The sequence below is a fragment of the Rhopalosiphum padi genome, chromosome 2 (genome assembly GCF_020882245.1).
Source record: "Rhopalosiphum padi isolate XX-2018 chromosome 2, ASM2088224v1, whole genome shotgun sequence".
NCBI lineage: Eukaryota > Metazoa > Arthropoda > Insecta > Hemiptera > Aphididae > Rhopalosiphum > Rhopalosiphum padi.
The window spans coordinates 22,618,024-22,640,897 of NC_083598.1; the positions used below are offsets into that span (position 1 = coordinate 22,618,024).

At 24.4% G+C, this 22,874-nt stretch overlaps 4 protein-coding genes across 6 annotated transcripts in view; 2 read left to right on the top strand and 2 right to left on the bottom strand.

Annotated features, from left to right (window-relative positions):
- The window catches only part of LOC132923521 (N-acetyltransferase ESCO1-like), a 33,109-nt gene extending 29,318 nt beyond the window's left edge, over window positions 1–3,791 (top strand). For both annotated transcript variants that reach the window (XM_060987572.1, XM_060987571.1), the window contains exons 7-10: window positions 70–256; window positions 317–484; window positions 566–774; window positions 3,134–3,791. In XM_060987572.1, the coding sequence (XP_060843555.1) occupies window positions 70–256; window positions 317–484; window positions 566–774; window positions 3,134–3,263 (694 nt within the window). In that variant the 3' untranslated portion in view covers window positions 3,264–3,791. The remainder of the gene's footprint in view (window positions 1–69; window positions 257–316; window positions 485–565; window positions 775–3,133) is intronic.
- Window positions 3,792–4,206: 415 nt separating this feature from the next.
- Window positions 4,207–6,382, bottom strand: LOC132920212 (cyclin-dependent-like kinase 5). The gene is made up of 7 exons (XM_060982410.1): window positions 6,038–6,382; window positions 5,872–5,960; window positions 5,623–5,816; window positions 5,473–5,560; window positions 5,230–5,401; window positions 5,000–5,169; window positions 4,207–4,921 (listed from the first exon to the last, which is right to left on the bottom strand). Exons 1-7 carry the CDS (start codon window positions 6,072–6,074, stop codon window positions 4,787–4,789), a joined length of 885 nt encoding a protein of 294 aa, XP_060838393.1. The 5' UTR covers window positions 6,075–6,382; the 3' UTR covers window positions 4,207–4,786.
- A 275-nt stretch (window positions 6,383–6,657) lies between these two features.
- Window positions 6,658–22,607, top strand: LOC132920211 (BTB/POZ domain-containing protein KCTD3). Of its 2 annotated transcripts, none has more exons than XM_060982408.1 (13): window positions 6,658–6,807; window positions 6,947–7,053; window positions 7,425–7,738; window positions 8,233–8,377; window positions 8,483–8,794; window positions 10,213–10,409; window positions 10,474–10,677; window positions 10,779–10,895; window positions 15,549–15,688; window positions 15,758–15,944; window positions 16,554–16,650; window positions 19,496–19,674; window positions 20,498–22,607. In XM_060982408.1, exons 2-13 carry the CDS (start codon window positions 7,001–7,003, stop codon window positions 20,710–20,712), a joined length of 2,160 nt encoding a protein of 719 aa, XP_060838391.1. In that variant the 5' UTR covers window positions 6,658–6,807; window positions 6,947–7,000; the 3' UTR covers window positions 20,713–22,607. The 2 variants fall into 2 exon arrangements, with proteins under 2 accessions (XP_060838391.1, XP_060838392.1); XM_060982409.1 differs by lacking the exon at window positions 6,658–6,807 and adding an exon at window positions 6,841–6,859.
- On the bottom strand, window positions 12,115–14,319 carry LOC132920213 (uncharacterized). Its single transcript, XM_060982411.1, has 3 exons — window positions 14,172–14,319; window positions 13,928–14,012; window positions 12,115–12,688 (listed from the first exon to the last, which is right to left on the bottom strand). The coding sequence occupies exons 1-3, from the start codon at window positions 14,217–14,219 to the stop codon at window positions 12,339–12,341; spliced, it is 483 nt and encodes a 160-aa protein (XP_060838394.1). The 5' UTR covers window positions 14,220–14,319; the 3' UTR covers window positions 12,115–12,338.
- Window positions 22,608–22,874: the final 267 nt, after the last annotated feature.

Genomic DNA, 22,874 nt, shown 5'->3' on the forward strand with positions numbered 1-22,874 from the left:
TATATTAATTTTTTTTACTTGAATTATTAATTATTATCTATAAAAATACATTTTTTATATTTATTTTAGTGGAAAACCTACAGCACGGAGAATAAAAAGAATTATTGATGCTACTCAATATCAAATTGATGCTGGTCAAAAGAAATTTGGTGGTTTTTTGTGCAAACAATGTGGTTTATATTATTCTAGAGGTGAACCAGAAGATGAAGCGGAACATGATAAATACCATGTAGCCAAGGACATCTTTAAATATAATGTATGTAGATTAAAATAAATTGTTTCCTTTTATAATTTAAACTTAATATTTATATTTTAGAGTTTTAAAAACGAAAAAGTTCTTTATCAAGACACTACTGAGCGTATTGTTGTTATATCTGGCTCGGATTCTAAAATGGCATGTACAAAAGCTTTAGAAGTTATATCATTCGTTGATGTAGAACTTGGCTTTAACACACAAAATTCTGTTTTACCTACGACTAAAAAGGTATTTTTTGGTTTTCCCTAGTAATAGATTACATGATATTAATAATTAACATATTTATTATATTGTAATTTAATATTTTAGGTTTATTTGTATATAAAAGATAAGCAGGTGGTTGGATGCCTAGTAGTAGAATTGATATCCGAGGCTTATCGTAATCTAGAAACTGAAACAGAAGATATGGTTATTGTTTCTGAAGAATCATATCCTGTAAAAGTTGGTGTTAACCGTATATGGACTAAATGGGATTGTCGTAAAAATGGAATTGCTTCAAAACTTCTAGACTGTTTCCGGTAAGATTATTAGATATTTATTGGTTATTGCGATTACTGTAAGATTATGTTATGAATTTATGATATTCCCAGTAAACTGTATTATTGTGTCTACCTCATAGCTGTAAATTGGGGGGAGGGGGGCTTAGTCTCTACATTTTTTTTTAAGTGTTTCAACAAATTGTATGTTTTTTATTAGAGAAAATTATATAATGTAGTATGCAATTCTTAAACAGGTTATCCGATAGATATGTGTTATGTGAACGTTTAATGTTCATGTATGCATTTTGTATTATAAATTTATAATAAAATTAGAATGATTGAGCTACGTTAATATTTTATAACGACAACTATAACAGGTTATGTATACGCCATGACAAAATAGATTTCTAAAAATGGAATATGCAACTTGCAATGTATTTAGCAGCTATTATTATCGCTAATCCAAAAAATTAATTAAATTACAATTTGTATGGTTTTGTTAAATAAATAATTTTGAAGTATTTATAATAAATGTTACAATAAAATTGTAAAATTTATATGTAGGGGGTGCGGGAGCAAAGCCCTCTGCTGGCCTGTTCTATATTTTTAATTTTAGCCCCCCTTCTAAAAAGCCAAATTTACGGACTATCTCAGGTTAACACTGCATTAAATTATTATAAGACAATTTAGGTAAGCTTGTCCATTACAACATAAAGCATCAAACGTAGAAAAGTGATGTAGGTATGGCTGCTAATAAACTAATTCCTTTGAAATATAATTATATCTTAAAAATCTGGGATAAAGAAAAAAATTGTTATAATATTTCCATGGTATATTAACCATAATATTTTATCAAAAACATGAGTTTATGGTTCACAAATTCAAATTAACCCTACTTAGGCCACGTGCTTCTATAGAACACTGGTAGTTGCAATCCAATTTTTGTATTTTAGTTTTTAATGGATTTTAACTCTATATTTACAATTATATACTTAGTATATATTGATTTAAAAGAGCAAATTTATATTTTATTTTTAACTTCTAAATAACAATATTTACCAAAATGAGAATATAATTGTAATATTTATTACAGTAAATTTGTTTTTCTAAACTTCTATGTTATTACATTTTTATAATCTTACAGAATAAAAATGTTTTCATATAAAATAAACTAAATAAAAAATACTTGTGTGTGAATGGTTGCTTAGCATACAATGGTAATCCAACATAAATTAAATTTAGATAACTATGGTAAGTGCTATGAACAGTATTTGATAATAAGCTAATTAAATTAAACAATACGTCATTTGAAGATACTAAAATGTAATATAATTCCTGCAGTTTTAAAACACTAAAAATAAATTTATTTTCTGATGGCTTACAATAGTAATCTAAGAGACGGATCTAGGACAATTGATCCCCGCGAAAAAATGTCGTATGCGGACAATTGGTCTCCGTCATAATTTTATACTCGGACAATTAGTCCCCGGCGTAAAAGTAAAAAGTTAAATACAAAATATTTTTTTACCTATCAATAAATGTTTTTTCAATAATATAATAGGTAATAGTTATTTGTTTAAAAAATAAATAAAAATGAACATAAAATATAATATAATATTGGTCCCGTCATAATTTTATGCTTGAACAATTAGTCCCCGGCGTAAAAGTAAAAAGTTAAATTAAAAATTTAATTAAAATTTATGTAAATCTCGAAAGCCTATACAATTAATTTAAAAGATCGTCTTTTGAAAAGTTATTATCAAAACTATTGCAAATAGAAATAATGTTTTTTTCTTTGTCGCTTACAGGTTTCAACGATATTATTTATTATTATGTTCATTTTTATATATTTTTTAAACAAATAACTATTACCTATTATATTTTAAAAGTATTATATTATTGAAAAAACATCTTTAAGAACGTTTATTGATTGGTAAAAAAATACTTTGTATTTTACTTTTACGCCAGGGACTAATATTGTCCGAGTATAAAATTATGACGGGGACCAATTGTCCGCGTACGACATTTTTTTGCGAGGACCAAATGTCCGCATACCCTAAGAGATTGGTGTAAGATTAAACTTGGGAATTTAATGTGAAGTCCTGTAAAAAACAAAACCAAATTGATACGTATGCAGTATATATGTTATTGTTACTAGCTAGGATTTGGTTTTTTTGCGTATGGTTTATTATTTTGTTAGATAAATCTACTTATATTAATATTGTCTGTAAATTACTAAATTCTATAACGCTGTGTTAGTATGTGATAATTGCAAATTTTCAATAACAGATTTAAGTTTACCAGAAAATGTAATAGATTGTCGCAATAATCAATAAGTACATTTTTTATAAGAACTGTTGTGTTCATTAATGATTTAATATTAATATAATTGTTTTAGGAAAAACTATGCATACGGTCATATATTGACACTTCATGAAATAGCATTTACAGTACCCACACGTGCTGGAAAACAATTCATTAAAAAGTACACAAACAAAAATGATTATTTTGTTTATACTGGGTGGTAGTTATGTATTTTATTTCCTAAGTATAATAATTAACTTATTTTTTTACTGTTAAAAATAGATTAAGACCTAGTATTAAAATTAATATTGACTAAGTTTTTAAAATTTTAGAAACTTATTTAATTACCAGATCAATAGCTTACTTTTAAATATACTAGTTTGATGTTTTCATAGCTTGATGACAATTAAAAATCTATTTTTATACATATCAAATTATAATATTATAAATAATGTTCATTGATGCATCTCTCAATCAAAATAATTTCAAAATACTTAAAATTGTATTAAATTATTTGCATCAAATAAAAGTCACATTTAAGTTACTATATCCAAATTCATTTAAGTGTATTAAGTGTATTAACTTTTGAATTGTAAAATGCATAGTCCTAATTATAGCAACTTGTATAGTTTATTTACTTAACTAGAGATATTAATAGTTATGTATTTTCTATTTTATTAATAATGTTTACTTGTAATTATATCATACTAAATAATATGTATCATTTTTATAATATAGCTGTATTTAATTTATTTAACAAGATTTTTGAATTTTGGGAAAGAAAAAATAAAATGTTTACTACAAAAGGCTTTTTCAGAAAATTCTAGACTATAATAATTAATTTAACTTACCCATTTATTATCTTATTGACTGTAAACATTTAGAATTACTTAGTATTAATGATCTAACTTAACATGATTTTACTACATATGAGTTATTAGATAGTGTTAGGAGAAAATTTATTTTTGATAAAACCCTATGTTACAATTGTATATTTAAATTAGTAGACTGCATTATATTTGCAATAAATACCAAACATTTAAATAATCAATGACATTTAAAACAATAAAGGAAAATACAACTAAATGTATATGTATTTTCAATCAAATAGTATATTATTTAGATTATTTTAAATAGGTATAGAAATAAATACATCCACATAGAGAATTGATATAACAACATTTGTGATTTTAATATTTTTAACATAATTTTATTATTAATTTACAGTAAAGGTATTAACAAAATACTTACTATTGATTTTTAAATGACAAAATAATAAATTAATACAATTGAGATCCAAAAAGGAATATACTAGTGCATACTAGTTATGTTACAATCATAAATTTAATAAAATAGTATGAGCTAAGATTTACAGACTGAAATTAATTTAACCAAAAAAAGAAATATTAAATTATACTTAAAAAATTAAGTTAATTAAATAATTTAAATAAAATTATGTATATATCACACAAAATATATAAAAAAAAATCCTCACAGAATAGGAAAACATTAGGTCAAATACATTAAAATCAGAAAATAAGATCTGGTTAGAACAGGATAAGGGTAGAAAGGAATAAAAAAAAAATAGCTTTATCTTGAGAAGTTAACCTAGCGAGCGTTATATATTTAAATTGGATTTATAATACTAACACTCCAAAAATTAAATTTGTATTTTTACTGTTAACACTGTATTGCACATTTAATTATATTTGGCATTTAAAATTCTAAAGTAAAAAGCAATGATAAATTATTTTGGTAACAAATTTATGTCTGCAAAGTATATATGGCTCATTGCTTGTTCTGCTGATATTCTATGAGATGGATTGCACACTAGAAGTCTTTGTAGTAAATCTCGCATTTTGGTTGTTGATTTGGGTACTACCTAAATTAATATCCACAATAAAACAATCAATTAACTTAATTGCTTTAAATTTATGTTTGTATTATTATAACCACAAACCTGTACAAGAGTCATATTAGGCTGATACATTGGCATTGGCTTAAAATCCGGCAGAGTTGTCATATTAGGCCATGTCTCATCAGTTGGTGTTCCCAAAAGTTTAAATATCCGTTTCAATTGATCATCTACGTCTGAACCAGGAAATAAAGGTCTTCCAGCATTGGCTAATTCTATACAACATACTCTTTAATAAACTCTGCAAAAGGATATTGAAGTGCAAATAAATATACCAGCAAATATACATCCAGCAGACCACATATCAATAGACGTTGTGTAAAGTTTAGCACCAAATAGAACATCAGGAGGTCTGTACCATAAAGTAACAACTTCTGCAGAATAACATTTAACTGGTATTCCAAATGCTCTAGCCAAACCAAAATCAGCTAGTTTCAATTCTCCATTCTGTATAAAGCAAATTAAAATAATATTGATCTGAATAAATTATTTTGTTTTGAGAATTCTAATTTAGTAACCTTATTTATAAGAAGATTTTGTGGTTTAAGATCACGATGCAAGACATTGTGACTATGGCAAAATGCTAATCCACGTAATAATTGGTACCTAAAATTATAAAATTTGCTTTAATTGCATTCATTTTATAAAAAATGATTGTATTTTCATACATGAATGATTTCACAACATTAGGGTCAATTTCTCCATTCAAACTATCAAAATATTTTTTCAAATCTTGATCACAGTGTTCAAAAACAAGTACCAATTTTTTATCACTATGAAGTACATCATAAAGTCGTACAATATTCTTGTGTTTCAACTCCTTCAGCAAACAGATTTCACGAAGAGCCGATGAAGGAACACCCTAGAAATATATTCTACTTTAAAAACAAACATGACTAAATCCCTTAGATATATACCTCGTCATCATCATCGAGTCTCACACGTTTCAGTGCAACAATCTCTAAAGTTTCACGGTTTTTGGCTTTGAACACCGTACCGTAAGTGCCTGTTAACGATTATCAAATAGGATATATTATACATATTAATCTGTATCAAAATACTAATCGCGTATTATGGACTTACCCTCTCCGATCTTATCTAGTTTTTCGTATTTCTGCATGGTTTTTAATGAAGGATATCGAAAAACTTGTACAAGGAGAATATTAAAAGCGGTTCATCTCAATCAATAGCTATTCAGACAATAATCTAATTTTATGTATACAAATATTATTAAAAACTATAGTATATTATAATATTATATTACAATCTGTATTATGTGCGGTACTGTACCACAGGATAGATTAAAATGATTACATTTATCTATTCTATATCTGAAAATAATTGTGAGACTGCAAATGCGCTTGGTTTTAGTACATTAAAGAATTAAGATCTATATAATATTCTATATAAACAATAGAGTTAATATTGATATCATAGTGCTGCTCACGGTCTTAAATTAATGCTGATAATGGTTTATCTGAGAAAACAATTTTAATTATCATTTCTCAGGGATACACATAAGGGGAAGAACTGAGTACTATCCATATCTCACCCCAAAAACCATAACAAAATAGATCCGTTTTGTCAATTTTTCGTGCAAAAATCGTTTAATCTTCTATAGAAAACTAATTTTGTTTTACAATAATTTACGATTATTCAAACGATTCGTGAGCAGAGTTAATTTTATATTATTTAGCTGAATTAGCTACTATCTAAAATGTACTATTTTCCCCAACAGCGATAACGTGATAAGAAAATGTGCTATCTTTAAGTTATGTTGACACTCAAGACTCAACATAAACCGTAATTAACATTTAACAATATACAAATTAATTAATAGAAATAAAAAATAGGTACGGCGCTAAATATGGTTTTCAAAATTTATTTAGTACTCAAATGTGCCACGTAAACAATGCACATTTAATTATTTTTTAATTATTACCGTGAGTAAAGTATAAAACTGTAATAATTTGTTCTAATAAATTTGTTTAGTATACATCAATCAAATACTCAGGTCAACTTCAGGATTTAAAAGGCTGATGAACCATGTTACCTCCACACAATGGTGAAATAATGCATCTTAACGTTGGTGGTACTAGGTAATGAATAACTAATAAAATCAATAATCTGGTGATGATTTAAATTGTTGTATGTACTATATTATAATATATATATATATATTTTATATGTTTAATAATAGATACATTAAAAATATTTTACAAATTGTTACATAATTGTTCAGTTTTATTCAAAATCTCATTCAATTCCAATTTATCTATTAGGTATATTTAAACATTAATCCTAAACTAAAATCCTTAATTTTACTTCATTCTATAAACTAATAATGATGTATATTTGATTTCAACCATTATAAATACCTAAATACATGTATTTGGAACTAATTTAAACTTAAAAATAGCTAGTAAAAAGTCTTTAAAATAATTATGAAACATAATTTTAACTGTCTTAGGTTCTCAACATCTCGACAAACATTAACATGGGTGCCAGATTCTTTTTTTACTGCTTTATTAAGTGGCCGTATTTCTAGTCTAAGAGATGATACAGGAGCTATATTCATTGATCGTGATCCAAAAGTTTTTGCCATAATTTTGAACTATCTACGAACACATGACATAGATTTGTCTGGCACTGATATTAGAACATTACGTCATGAAGCTGAATTTTATGGTATTATGCCTCTAGTCAAGCGCCTTATTTTGTGTGAAGACCTAGAGCAATCATCATGTGGAGACATTCTGTTTTATAGCATGTTACCAGCTCCAAGTAAATACAAATTCCAATATTATAACTAAGTGTTAAAAAAATTTGAATTTAGATTAACTATTATTATGCAGAATGATTCTTTTATCAAACAACATTCATTATTTTAAAATCTACTAATGTTTTTGAAATTATATATTTTAATAATTTTCAATCAAAATAAAACAAACAACATTAAAAAAAATGTTTAATATTTTTTATTGATGTAATTTTGTAAGTTTTTATTTATTTTGTATTACAATATATATTTTAAATTTCATATTCTAAAGAAAAGTATATTTTGGAGTACTTCAATACATCAAAATTGAAATTCAAAAAAAATTTTAATGTGTTATACCTTATAAGTATTTAAATTTTAAATCATCTAGTATATTATAGTAATATTAATTATATTGCATTGAGTTTGACAATTTTAAAAAAGTATTTTATTTTACTACTTATTTTTTCTTATAATTAGTTTGATTTTTATAAAATGTTTTTCTGAATAATATTCTTAGGCCCTCCTATGCAAGAATCTGAGATAATTAGTAATGCAGCTAAAGTAGATGATCAAACAAGACCTGGTTCAATAGTCCGTGTCCCTGAACCAGCACCACCACCAAATTCACCATCTTCAATACCTCATACTCATGGATATCAAAGGTTGGTAATTTTAGGATATTCCAACATGGTACAATTCAGTATATTTCATAAAGTAATATTTTTAAAATTAAGGATAACAATATTAAAGACAAAACATTTTTCTAGTCGTTGTCATTCTCGTAATTCGTCTTTGGATATTTCTCGAGTTACTGTAAATGGTCGTGGGTCAGTTATCAATGGACGTGGCAACGGTAACAATGGACACTCTCGAGCAGCTTCACTCGGTAACCATGTACCCAATCACCATTCCAGAAACTCATCAGCTGATCTCAACAAATATATTAGAAATGATGCATTAAACTTGGTTTTCGGTTATAATCAAGGTTCTAACTGGGCTGATCCATTGCGTGTCCAAATCATCAAAGCACACCATAATTGGATTGTAGTTGCTTATGCTCATTTTATTGTTTGCTACAGGTGAATAAAAACAATTTTGTATTTATTAAACTTTGGTAGCAACAAATTATAAGCCCTTATAAACTTAGAAATTGCTCCAAAAAATAATATGTGCAATATGTATCTAAAGTATTATATTACTATTAATATCACTGCAACTATAAATAGGTTAGTAGCTTAAATAATAAATATATAAAATAATGATATAATGTATATAATGTAAAGATTTAAAAATTTCTATTTGTTGTTTATAAAAATTTAAGCTGTTGTAGAAAAGATACAAAATGTTTGTTTCAGATGAATAAATTTAACTATACTCTGTCCAGCGAGAGAATGCGCCGCTGACCAACCAATATCAGTTTTTCTAACCTAAACAGGGGGGGGGGGGTGCACAGAATCTCTCACTAAACAGATTACATTTATATTAACTCGCCACTTGGACACATTGCTGAATTAAGTAATTTTTGCCCACTAAAATTTAAAAATTTTATTGGCCCTTGATATATAACATTCAACATAACTGGACCAGCCATAGTAGCTCCTATTTAAAAATTGTATGATTAATTTTTTAATTAGTTTTTTGATATGTCTATTTAGTTTTATAGTTCATTTAGGTATCAAATAACATATTAAAACATAAATTACTATTTTAAATATATACTTTTATTTAAATATCTAAAATTACAACTTAAATAATAAGAACATATTTTAAATATGTATATTGTATAGTTAAAATTATTTTTAGTAAAAATGTTGTTAGAATTTCTAAAATTTGTATAAAAGAATGAAATGAATTTCACTATAAACATAGAAAATAATTAAAGTATGCATGTTTAATACATAACAATGTGAATTTTACAGAGAATAATCTATTTTAATTTGTTGTTTTTATTATTAAAGTGAATTGACTTTTTATCAAATTAAAAGGTAAAAGTATTATCCAGGGTACTATGACTTGCAAAGGTTTTTTTTTTCATATTTTAACTTTGAAGCAAGTTATAAGTATTTAAAATTTTACAAAAACAATTACAATCTCATGAAAGTTCCTGATATTTATTTACTGTGTATAAATAATTTTAACTCAAATTTATTGATAAATATTTTCCTAATTTCAAGAATGTTGACAAAACACTGGAAGATTCAAAATAAATTAAAATTATTTAAATCATAAAGTATGTACTAGAAATAAAAACAAATATATTTTAAACATTTTTGTATTTCAATTCACTATATTTTGGTCACTATGTAACACATTTTGTGTTAACTTAGCACCCAGAAAAAATATACAAACGTATAAAAAACCGCTCTCTAATTGAAAGAATAAGAATTTTTTTAATAACAACCTAATACCTTTTCTTGGATGTTAAAACTATTTGTTTCATTTTCCCTAAATTTTTCTTATGGTAACTTAAAAATAACATTATTATGTACTTTAATAGATTAAAAGATTCGAGTGGTTGGCAACAAGTTTTTACATCACCACATATAGACAACTGTATAGAACGAATAGCAATTAACGCTAAAATGAATAGTCAAAATGGTAATTCTGATGGATCCTCTGTTATGGTTGCTATATCATATGGAAATCAAGTTCGACTTTGGGGAGTATCAGAACAGGGATCTCGAACCAATATAGGTAATATTCATGTTACATTATTTTAAAAATGGATAAAGTTAAATTTGTAAATAAATATGTTTAGGTACATTCAATTTGAATGTTCGTGTAGAACATTTATTTTTTATTGGTAGTCAACTTGTTGCTTTATCCCCTACTGGTAAAATAGGGGTTTGGCATGCAATGACTCAACATTGGCAAACCCAAGATGTAGTACCAATTGCATCATTTGATACAGCTGGCTCATTTTTACTCCTTGGTTGTAATAATGGTTCAATATACTATATTGGTAAGAATAATATACACATTTTATGATTACAATGTAGATAATAAAATATATTTGATTTACAGTTTATTTATAAATTAAAATTACCTAATATACTTTTTTAGATATGCAAAAATTTCCATTGCGAATGAAAGACAATGATTTACTAGTAACTGAATTGTATAGAGATGCATCAAATGATCCAATCACTGCTATTTCTGTTTATTTGACACCTAAGACAAGTAAGCCTCTATAAATAATAAACTAATTCTAAAAATAAAACCATTATTTTTCCATGTTTCTTTCTGTATGCTATGTTTTGTTACATTGTATAATCAATAATATACAATCTTAAAATATATATATATATTTGAAACATTTTTTTAATAATCAAAAGTAATATTTATTTATAATTATATTTAGTAATTTATTTTATTGGTAGGTTGAATTAATCTTTGTTATTAACTTTTGAGTCAATACCGAATTATCATAGAACTATATGAAGTATAAATAGGCAATAGTCAGTTTTACAATAATTAGATGTATAATGACACTAAAAGTCCAAAACTGACATTAAAATTTAAAATGTCACTGCATATAGTAAAGTTTATAAATATACATACAAGATTATAGTTTTAAATTATAATATAATAATTGAAATTGTTATTCTACAATCAAATATTTAAATTTGCCAAAATCTGAACTACAAAATACCCTTAAAAGTAATGTGCTTATAATTTTTTATATTTTTAGGTTTCTGGAAGTATCACTTATAAAAAACCTTGAATTGAATTTGCAATTCTTAGTTATTAAAATTAAAAATTGTAGAACATTTTAACTGCAAAATAATATACAAATGTTTGTAACTTGACAAATTTTATAAGATTTAAATCTTAAATGTATATTCAAAAACAAATTTACCCATTTTTCAATTACTGTATAAATCATTTTTGTAAAATCTATATTCAATTTTGAAGCTTTTTTAACCAAGTCTAATAAATTTTAAAATTGCTAGTGCCTATACAAAGCTTAAAACTAGTCTATATTTATTGAAATTTAGCTATGTATTGAAAATCATAATTTTTGTAACAGTGGAATTATTATTATCCATAGATATCTTACATAAATAAAATAATTTTCAATCACTCACAAAATATTTATGTAGCTGTACACTATATATTTTTTAAATTTCTTGTAATAAAAACTTATAAAAACTTCATATTATATTTTCAAGCTTGTTTACCCATAAACAAACATTTTTATTTTACATCAACTGAAAAAAAGTTTAAAATTAATTCGTTTACAATAAATATTTAGTAAAAATTTAAAGACTATAATTTTTTGTTTTTGAGTTAAAACAAAATACATTTTGTCCAAAAACTTCTCATTTTTTTTTCTTAGTTATTTTTAAAATTTCTGGAAATTATTACTTTTGATTTATCTACTCATTGACAGACAAAATAAAAACAATCTGTTAAACCAATATATTGCTCTGTTCAAAATCTAAAATGTGTGTCTTAAGTAACTTACATAATTTTTATTATTTTTTGATAAATATTTTATAACCTAACTATTTTGTTTAATTTTGGATGTACATTTGGGCTATAAAATGTCTATTGTATTAATTATTTTTTTAATTAAATAACTGTAAATTTAAAGATTAAACAAAATGTATTATGATTCTATTATATTATTTCATCTGGTTGAGATTGTATTACTGTTTTTATTGTGGTTTCTAAAACTTGAGGTGGCATGATTTCTTGTGGAATATCTGTTACTACATTTTGAAGTTGCATGTTCATTTGCCCGATATTTGTAACTAATTCTTGAGATGGCACTTCTTCTATGGCCATATCTGTTACTGAATCTTGAGATGGTATGATTACTGTTCTTGAAGTATAAATCTGTACTTTTCCAACATTACCATCTATCGTTTCAGAATTTGGTATAGATGATATAGTAAAAACATTTTGTAATTTGTCTTTCATGTTGTACGACAAATTTATAAATTCATCAGATGCTTCCTTGGCCAAATCTATAAATTAAAATATAAGTACTATTATTATCAAGTGAGTTTTAAGAAATTTAATATTCTATGATAAATATATGGTGCTGGGGTGATGGATGTCACTGGGCAACTTTTTCGTCCACACATTTCGAATCCTTCCCTTATAATATCACATTTACTTAATGTACATTGTATTTATTTGTACAGATTGTAAATTTTCTTATTTTAAATAAAAAATATATGTAAATGTATTATGTGAGGAGGTCGGAAGCAGCATATTTATTACATGTCCATTTTGTGGTTTACAAAACAAATTTAAAGATAAGATTATAAAATAATACAAATTTAAATTTTGAAAAAATAATTGAGTTTATTAGATTATATACTCATTCATCTATTGTGAGAAACAATATTTTGATATTTAAATTTAAATTGATTTAAAATCCTATTTTAATTTCTCTAATTTCTCAAAGTTTAAGTATTTATTTCAGTGTTTTGAATAAATGAAATAGTTATTTATTCAACAATGGACTTTTACTAAAATCTAGGAAAAATTTCAATAAGTTCAAAATGTTTACAAAATTAAAATCCAATCATTCTAATAAGGCGTACATTATTTCAAGCTTTTAAATCTAAATTGATTTGTTAGTTTCTTGAAAGAACAAAATATATTATTCTATTGAAGAATTCGATGAAATGTGCAAATTGTTGTTGAGTATGCTGGTAATGCTGGAGAGATTTATGCAAATTACCATTTACTACTCAGACCATAACATTAAATGCCACAGTGGCATAGTTGCAGGGGAAAAGCAAATGTATCGTCCCTCCATCCCAGATATTCTAACAGTAAAAAACTTTAAATCTTTTAAAATAAAGAAAGAAATCAATAAATTTATGGTAAAAATGTATTTTTTCAAATTGTGTAAATTACATATTGCCTGTTTCTTCTGTTAATTAATATGCTGACATAACATCAGTGCCATTGTACTTTTTAGGTTACAAAATGAATCCAGTAATATTATCTCATGAATAATGGTTATATGATTATCATCACATTATTTTTTTTTAAATAAATTATAGCCCCTTATTTTTTAATGAACTTTAATGCAAACAAACTTAAAAACAATTAGATTATGGTTTTGATTTTGGTGGATAAATTTTTTTGACTTCCTTAGTTTTTTAACCAGTTATGCTACTGACACGACTATCATTTTCCTCAAAAAAGACATGCTTCCAACCCCCTTAAGTTTTTATGTAAGTACAAACTTCCAATCCATGAAATTGATTTTGAAAAATTTGGTATAATCCATACACCAGTATTTTGAAATTGATCATCGTCTGATTGTGCAATCTATTTCAACAGTCCAACATGTTAAGATTTTAATATTCTACATCAATGTCAGTGAATTATAATTTTGCATATTGCACAAACAAATGTTTAAATAAATAATAACTCATTAAGTATGTAGTTTTTTTACTAAGTAGTATAATATTTAAATAGTTAACATACTTGAAAAGTTGTTCCAGTTACCAACAGAAATGCTATTATATATTGCATCGTTACTCGGTTACTACTTTAAAATTTTTTTAATATCAAATGAATCAGAAAGTTTATGTAATACTAAATAATTTACCATTTTACTTCTATATTTTTTTAAAGCGTTTTAATATTCAAAAACTCAAAAAACTACTTAACACTTGTGCATACATTCTATCAATTCTACTTAATTTGTCAATCATTTGTCAATGGTTTTTTTTTTTTTTTTCGACACATTTGACATCAAAAAATCATAATTTTAATGGTTTAAATGATTTGTAGTAATATTCAATTTTTTTTTTAGCTGACAAATTATATTGGGTATGTTACAGTGATGGAATATTTAAATTTTAAACAATTATTGAAAAATAAAATAAAATTTATAATAATAAATTGAATTTATATTTCTTAAATTTAAATTACTTAATCTAAAATATATACTCTATTTTCTTTAAAATTAAATTATAAACTACTATTGCTACAAAATTATAATTAAGGGCCTCCAATTTATGACTTTAGGGTCGGTTCCATTATATTAAACTTTTTTAACTGGCCTACTAAGCTGACCAATGCTTTTCTCTTAAACTCCAAGATCTAATTATTATTATAAAGAAATTAGTTAAATTTAATAAAAATAAAATAATAAAATATTTTTTTTCTTTCTTAACATTATATCTCTACCTCTTCAAAAAAAAATTGGGCCCTAATATCTCAAATATAACCCACAGTAAAAAAAAAGTTATTGGAGTCTTCTGGTATAAGCAATAATGAAATACTGTTATATTATATGACATACATAATGTAGTAATGGCTAATGGGTTCTAACAAATATTTATGTGAGTTTTGAATGACATAACTTGAATGACTTCTACTATTTTCATTACTTCTACCAGCAATATTAAATTTACAAACATTTTGAACATTTTGTTGTACGGTTATTAGTGATTACAGAAAACAGCAAATATAATACCTAATATATTAATTCATAGATCATAGACAACATTGTGCTTTGTAATTTTGTAGACATAATTATTTAAGGATATAAAATTATATTGCTTATCCTTTAATTAATCACAATATCTATATTCTGTATGTATCATATAATAAAATGGTGTATTATGTACTTAATTCCAATTTATTCATAATATACTATGAAAATTATTATTATAGAAATAATAAATTTAGTTTTAGTCAAGACAAAAAATTATACTTTTATAAAACACTTATATTTTCAATTTTCCAACATTTAAACTATGTATATTTGATTAATTACTATAGAAATATTTAGTTGCATCAGGCCACTATACTAGTGACTAGTCTATAATTTAATGTTAATATAATTTGTTGTAGGTGTCAGTGGAAATTGGATTGAAATAGCATACGGTACAAGTTCTGGTACAGTGCGTGTAATTGTTCAACATCCAGAGACTGTAGGACACGGTCCTCAACTGTTTCAAACATTCACCGTTCACCAAAGTTCAGTTACCAAAGTGTGTGTTTTAAATACTGATTTTAGATAATATGTTTTTTGTTATTTTATAACTGTTATTTTCATATAGGTTACACTGTCAGAAAAATTCCTTGTTTCCGTTTGCAGTGAATACAATCATGTGAGGACATGGAGTGTAACTAGATTTAGAGGCATGATTTCTACACAACCAGGTTCTACACCAGTTGCTTCATTTAAGATATTGTCACTTGAAGAAGTTGAACCCTGCATTAGCTACTGCGCTGGAAACGATTGTGGTTAATAATTTTTCATATATTAGATTATTAAGTATATTTCCTTTTTTAAAGGTAACATAAAATAACTCAAAATAATTCAGTCCAGTGACCTCAAATTGATATGGGGTTTTTGGGAGGAGGTTTTTAAAAAGGGCTTTAAAATACTTAAATACACATTTCTTGAGGATTTTCAAATTTTTTTTATTTTTCAGTTTGCAAATGCGCAATGCCACTTGCATTTTTTTTAAATAGCACTAGGTGTTTTCAATAACAAATTTGGATAGACTGAATTTTTTTAAGTCATTTTGATCTCTTAGCCATGGCTCTAAAACCAAAATTGATTGAATGACAACGAGCAAATATTTTAATTTAATCGGATAGAAATTTGTAATATCATAGGATAATTGACAAAAAAATCAACGATTTAAATTAAAACATTTGCTCATCCTCAAAAAATGTGTATTTATAGTATTCCCAACCTCCTCCCAAAAACCCTATATCAATCTGAGATCACTGGACTGAAATATTTTATGTTACCTTTAAAAGAAAACACACTGTATATTTTATTTATTTGTGCAAGTTAAAAATTATAATAACTGTATATAATATTATATTTTTGTACTAAAATAGGACCATATGGTGAGCAAGATGACGAACAAGTATTTGTTCAAAAGGTTATGCCAGAAACTTCTGAATTATTTGTTCGTCTTGCGTCCAATGGTAAAAGGTAAGATATTTATAATATAAGACTTAAGTATTGAATACTATTTATATTTTATTATTATAGTTTATAAATATATGTTTAATGATCGTAGATCGTTCAATTTTTATAATATGTATAAATAGTAAATGTTTTATACATTTTGTGAATTATTCATTTGATTAAATGTAACACTTCATGAAGTATGAAAAAAATCTTTCAAGTAGAGGCTTTTCATGATATGGTCAATGGTCATCATGAATTGACTATCTACTTTGTATAATACAATGTTATTATAATCATTATATTGGTATAGTTATAGGTAATTTGTTTTTTATGGTTAAATAACAAAAATTCTCAAATGTAAGCTAGATAAAAGTTCAATATTATTTCAAATTTACATAAATGTAAATATGTTATTATGTTACAATAACTTATTATTCGTTATTAGTAAATAAAAACTGCAAATATCTTCATTTCATTTCAAACTTATCATGACGTCCTGAATAAAACTATTCTTGTTTAAGTACACCCTTTTCAGATTTAATGCTCATCATACCTTAACCATTTAAACAACCTTTATCCGTAGACTGCAGTCGAACAAACCTATGTAAAAACATCTTCCCAACATACTAAATGATCTTTTTATTGTTGTTGGCGACAGTAATAAAAAAACATTAAACATTTGAAAAATCTCAAAGTAATATTTGCAGTGGCATATTTAAGGGGTAGGGGGTGATATGGGCGATTGCGTTATGTTAAATAAACTTACAAAATTCCATCATCCTGAGATACAACCAAATTTTTATCAAACCATTACTGATACCAAATATCGGATTCAACAATATTAATTTAAATTTAATATTGTTCACTAATAAACTAATTATTTTTTCTTTTATTATTGACTTATGATGCTTTTTTATTATTCACTTTTACTTATTGAAAATATTATTCTATTTGCACTTAAAAATAATTGTTGTTGCAAAAGAAATTATATTAATAAAAGAAAGTCTGTAATAATGTTCAATATAATCGGTTCCATAATTTGATTAGTTTTTTTATTTGCATGTGTAATTTCTGTACCAACTGTACCAATTTTTCTGCTACATACAAGGAATTATTAAAAATGAATTAAACAAATTATTATTTATAATTATTCATTAGGTAATATTATGCTAAGTATTATTTATTTAACTATAAGTTCATATTATTTTTCCATTAGTTGGGGAGGGGTACATCGTTTAGCACATGAATATAATATAATTTTACATTTTTGGAAGTATATTCTACTGATTTACTCATCAAAAAAATGGCTTGATATAACCAATACGATACGATCAGTAATGCCCATGAATCACCTCATGATGAGATAAATGGAGGTGTTTTTATTTTGCATGTTTTTGTATATTTTGGATAAAATGCATATCATTTCATATATTGAATAAAATAAATATTATTGCATATTTCAATTATAAGAATATGAAAAATGCATGTATTATAGTATATTTTGTAATTAATATTTATAATTTAATATTATTATTTCGTTAATTCTAGCCCTGCTGAATAAAGTATAAAACTTGGTTTTTTTTGTCAAACATAAATTTTCCAATTTTTTAAACATAAAATTCAAAGTATTTCCACTAGGTATTAATAGTGAATTATAAATTTTATTTCTAAATTATTTTATTTTTCAATTATATTATAAAAAAACAAACAGCCAATCACTGATATATTTAAATAAATAAATATTTTTTTGTAACTCTATTTTTGTGTTTATCTTATAAAAATTTAAATTAATATTTTTTCATATTTTGGTAAATAATATGCATATTTTACAATTTTTTATGCATACAAATCCTAGCCCTGCTTATTAGTCATTTGTAAAAACAAATAGCGCAACTACTCATTGTATATATAGTAAACTATTAAATTACTGATAATACACATTAATTGAAATGGCTGTTCTAGATGAATGTCTTTTACTTTAAAGCTTTTAAATTAAACAATGTTTTATTGTTTTTATTTACAATTTTTTATACATTGTTATTTTCAATGATTTGTATTTATCAAAATATTTACTTTTGGTTACAAGCTTGACGTAATATAGATTTCAATTAAAATAAACAAAATAAAAAACAACATAATATGATATTCTAAACATTTATAAAGCTGTATAACATAATATTTATGTATGACGTATCAACTCATACATTCATGACATTTTATTTATTTTATTCATATGTCATTTTGATAAATACAAAAAATACCACTTTATCTTATCATAATATATGATTAATGACGATTGACTTATATATTACATATAACAATATTGATTATAATATTTTAACTATGATATAATTATTTTAAATGATCTAGTAACGAAGTATGTTTTATGTTTTTAAAAATATTGGTGAGTTTTTACAATATTATAGAATATTTTTAAAAAGGCCATTTTTAAATACTGTCATTATTTTTTATTTTTATATATCTAATTTTGAGCATGCTGATAAACTAAAAACAGTATAAAGTCTCTTACACTAAACAATAAATATTAATAATTAATCGGTAATCACTAATGCTATACATAACCAAAAAGAGTCATTGTAGAACCAAAAAAACTGAGGGCCCTTTCAGTTTCTGTATTATTTATCTAAAGTTTATACAATAAGGAGTATCGTTATATAATAATACTGACTAGTAGCATCAGAATAATTTTATATATGTGCTAAAATCCTATGTACATTATAAAATCAAAAAGTATTCAATTATTCACAAATATATTTTTTATTGTTAAGCTCTACAGTCTACACTTATTATGACTTTTGCGTATTGCCAGTTGTGTTTGTGTCTTATTTGTTTGTTTGATTTTCAGAGTTTGCATAATTCGAGCTGTGGATTGCACAATAATTACTTGCTTTTGCGTGCATGAATGTGAAGGCTCTAGTCGTATGGGATCAAGGCCTCGAAGGTTTATATTAACTGGACACTGTAACGGAGCTATTCAAATGTGGGATTTGACTACAGCTTTAGATTTGGCCAATAAATGTCTGCGTGAGTACAAAAATTCATATTTATAATTGGGGTTTGTAAGTTTATGTATTTACTTATCATCTTTCCCAGGTATATTAAATGCTAGGTAACATAAAAATTTGATTCTGGTTGACAGAATTCAATATATGAAAAATTTAATTTTGTATAACCATGCAGTTTTTACATTTAAAAATCATTTAAGATTTTAAAATTTTTATTTATTCACACTGTAATTGTTAACTCATTATCATTAGTGCTGATGTAAATGAGTACCAATATTTTTAATATCTATCAAAAATAAAATTAGTTTAACAACTTAAAAATAATATCTACATTTAAAAATATATAATCAATACATGACAGTTAAATGATTTGATTTGAAAAATAATGATTGACCTGCAACTGAAATAAAAATTATTATATTTATTATTTAAAAAAATACATTCATTAATTTTTATTTAAATTATAACATTCATAAAAGTTTAAAATAAAAATATATTAGGATGTAATTGAGTTTTTTTTATTATGTATTTATTATGTATTATGTATTTAAATGCATATTTGAGCATTTTTATGACTATTAACATACATATTCAACTATTTATCAAAACGTGAACTTAAAAGCCCTGTGTATAAGATAATATAGTTAATTATATAATCCACTTTTGTTAATTACTTAATTGGGAAAGAGAGGCAGTTTTGTCACATAGATTTTTTTTACTTTATAAGATTGTTGCCCCTTTTAGTAAAAATATTTTAATTCACCTAACACCTCATTAGCTATACCTTAGCACTGTGTTAATTTTTAATTTTACCAATAATAATTTCTTTTTTCTTACTCCAGAACCTATCCCGAATGGTGGTCCGACAGCTGAAGAACTGTTACGGTTGCTTGACCAGTGTGATCTAAGCAATAGCCACTGTTCAACGCCTAGTATATCTCCATACCCAGGAATGTTGATCTCAAAAGGAAACACAGCTAGATTAAAAGCGTCCAATGTAGCTTTTCTCAATCAGTCCCAACAAACAGACGCATCCACTTCAACATCATCTTTGTAAAATTATCTTAGGTATACATATTGAAGTACATTATAAGTTATAAAAATTAAAATTAAATATTTAGGTGGATATTAAATTAATAACTCTACTCATATAAAGCCAAATGCAGATAAATATTTTTTATTAAATATTATTTAAGGGGACTATGAAATTCATAATATATGTTTAATAATTGTCCATGTTTTAATTAATTTCATTAAATTTACCTATTTTTTTTAAATACTTCATATGGATTATATTATATAGGCTGAAACTTAATTAAATGTTAATTGTATTTTCTGTTTGAAACGATAACTTACTAGCAATTTATGATCATTATCCTACAAATGTTGTGTAACAAAATATATGAACAATAGATGCAACATAAAATACTTATTTACTTTAAATAATTATGGGACCAATTATCTTTTCAGTAGGTAATAAATGACAATTAATACAATTAATACGATTCAAATTCTAAATTTACTGTATATGTTTTAATTAATGAAAACTTATAGTTTTCATTACATGGATATAAATAAATTTATGTAATATAATTGTTTTGATCAATTTATACTTATCAATTATCATATAGTTTAGTTACATTATTATACAATTGTAGTATCACATTATGTTTATTGTTACATTGTAGCATTTATAAACTCAAAATAATATTATAATGTTCACTTAATAATATTAAAATATTTTATCAAATTTGTCAAAAATTTAATATAAACCCCCCCTCTCCAAAATTTCAATGCCTATAAATTTAATTAATTACTCAAGCGGCATGAGCGAAAATATTCCAGTAGTTTATGTTTGTCAGAAAATCATTAACAATTTATTTAAAAAATTATCATGTACTTTAACATACAAAAATAATATATCTATATTTATTATGTCTTGGGTCGTGATGTAAGTAATGAAAGAAGTGTGTTTGGATTAAATGGCAGTTATTAGAAGCTATTTTTAATCATTATTTTTTTCAAAATTATTATTATTAATTATTATCTATGTGATATTAACAGATTATGTGATACTGTCAATTACATACAAATATATGTAATATATTATATAAATTTCACCAAATCACCGATTAGGTATTGTGAATATTTTTATTATTATGTTTAAAATTAAAATGTATATATTTTAAAATAATGATACTTGATTAGTTAAATTTCATATTATAAGTTGTGATTTAGTTCACAGTAATTATGTAATTTTCATTATTTTTAATAAAATATTTTATATTTTTAAAAATGATGATGTTTTTTTTTTGTAAATTTAAATTAAATTATTTAAGTGCAATTATTGATGATAATTAATATTTAAGTAATACTATAGAGCTCATAAGTAAATACTAAACACTTCTTTTTTTTTGCTGCTAATTTAGACAAAACGTGTTTATCTGCTATATATGTATACTATATTTAACTTATGAAAACAATTAATTAATGATAATTTTTTCAAATGTTATTGTAGCTTATTTGTTTATAAAATTAATTTGATTGTTTTAAATATTAATATATTTCATTTATTCACATAGACAAGTAATGATTTTTAGTTCTTGCCACAGTAATTTCTAAAGAGTAAACAACACTATTTATTGATTACAAATGATGTACCTATTGTATCTATATTCTACTACTTACCAAAATTAGTAATTACCATTATTTAGATTATATCAATTGTTGTACTACATTTATCAATGTATTTTACATATTTATGTAGTCTGACAAATTGTTATTAAAATGATTCTATTCTATTCTTATTGAACATTTGTAAAATAATAATAATTAATATTTTTATACTGTTTATATTTATCAATTTATCATATTGTGTTATATTATATATTATTTTATAAAATCTATGTCATCTATTATAAATACTAATAAAGATAATGACGAATAATCAAATCTCTATATTTTCAAATATATATATTTAACTTATTTTTTTCTTTCAGGTGTCACAATATTTTTATAAATGTTAATTTTAATGAACAAAATCAAATAATACTAAGAAGATAATTAAAATAATTTTTAATTATGCTTCACAGATTTTAGAAACTCGAGAAATTTAAAAAATTACTTCTTTAAACTACAATCTGTGTTTCGAATTATATAAAAATATGACTATAACATCCGAATACAACATTAGCTAGTGGCTATTTAACCTATTGATTA

Excerpts from the sequence above, each read along its gene's own strand:
- LOC132920212 (XM_060982410.1), bottom strand. The coding sequence starts at position 6,074 with ATGCAGAAATACGAAAAACTAGATAAGATCGGAGAGG. Across the intron at positions 5,961-6,037 it reads ACTAGATAAGATCGGAGAGG|GCACTTACGGTACGGTGTTC; the intron begins GTAAGTCCATAA and ends AATCGTTAACAG. Across the intron at positions 5,561-5,622 it reads AATGTTGTGAAATCATTCAT|GTACCAATTATTACGTGGAT; the intron begins GTATGAAAATAC and ends TTATAATTTTAG.
- LOC132920211 (XM_060982408.1), top strand. The coding sequence starts at position 7,001 with ATGTTACCTCCACACAATGGTGAAATAATGCATCTTAACGTTGGTGGT. Across the intron at positions 7,739-8,232 it reads TAGCATGTTACCAGCTCCAA|GCCCTCCTATGCAAGAATCT; the intron begins GTAAATACAAAT and ends TAATATTCTTAG. Across the intron at positions 10,410-10,473 it reads GGGATCTCGAACCAATATAG|GTACATTCAATTTGAATGTT; the intron begins GTAATATTCATG and ends AAATATGTTTAG.
- LOC132920213 (XM_060982411.1), bottom strand. The coding sequence starts at position 14,219 with ATGCAATATATAATAGCATTTCTGTTGGTAACTGGAACAACTTTTCAA. Across the intron at positions 14,013-14,171 it reads TAACTGGAACAACTTTTCAA|ATTGCACAATCAGACGATGA; the intron begins GTATGTTAACTA and ends CTGTTGAAATAG. Across the intron at positions 12,689-13,927 it reads ATCAATTTCATGGATTGGAA|ATTTGGCCAAGGAAGCATCT; the intron begins GTTTGTACTTAC and ends TTTAATTTATAG.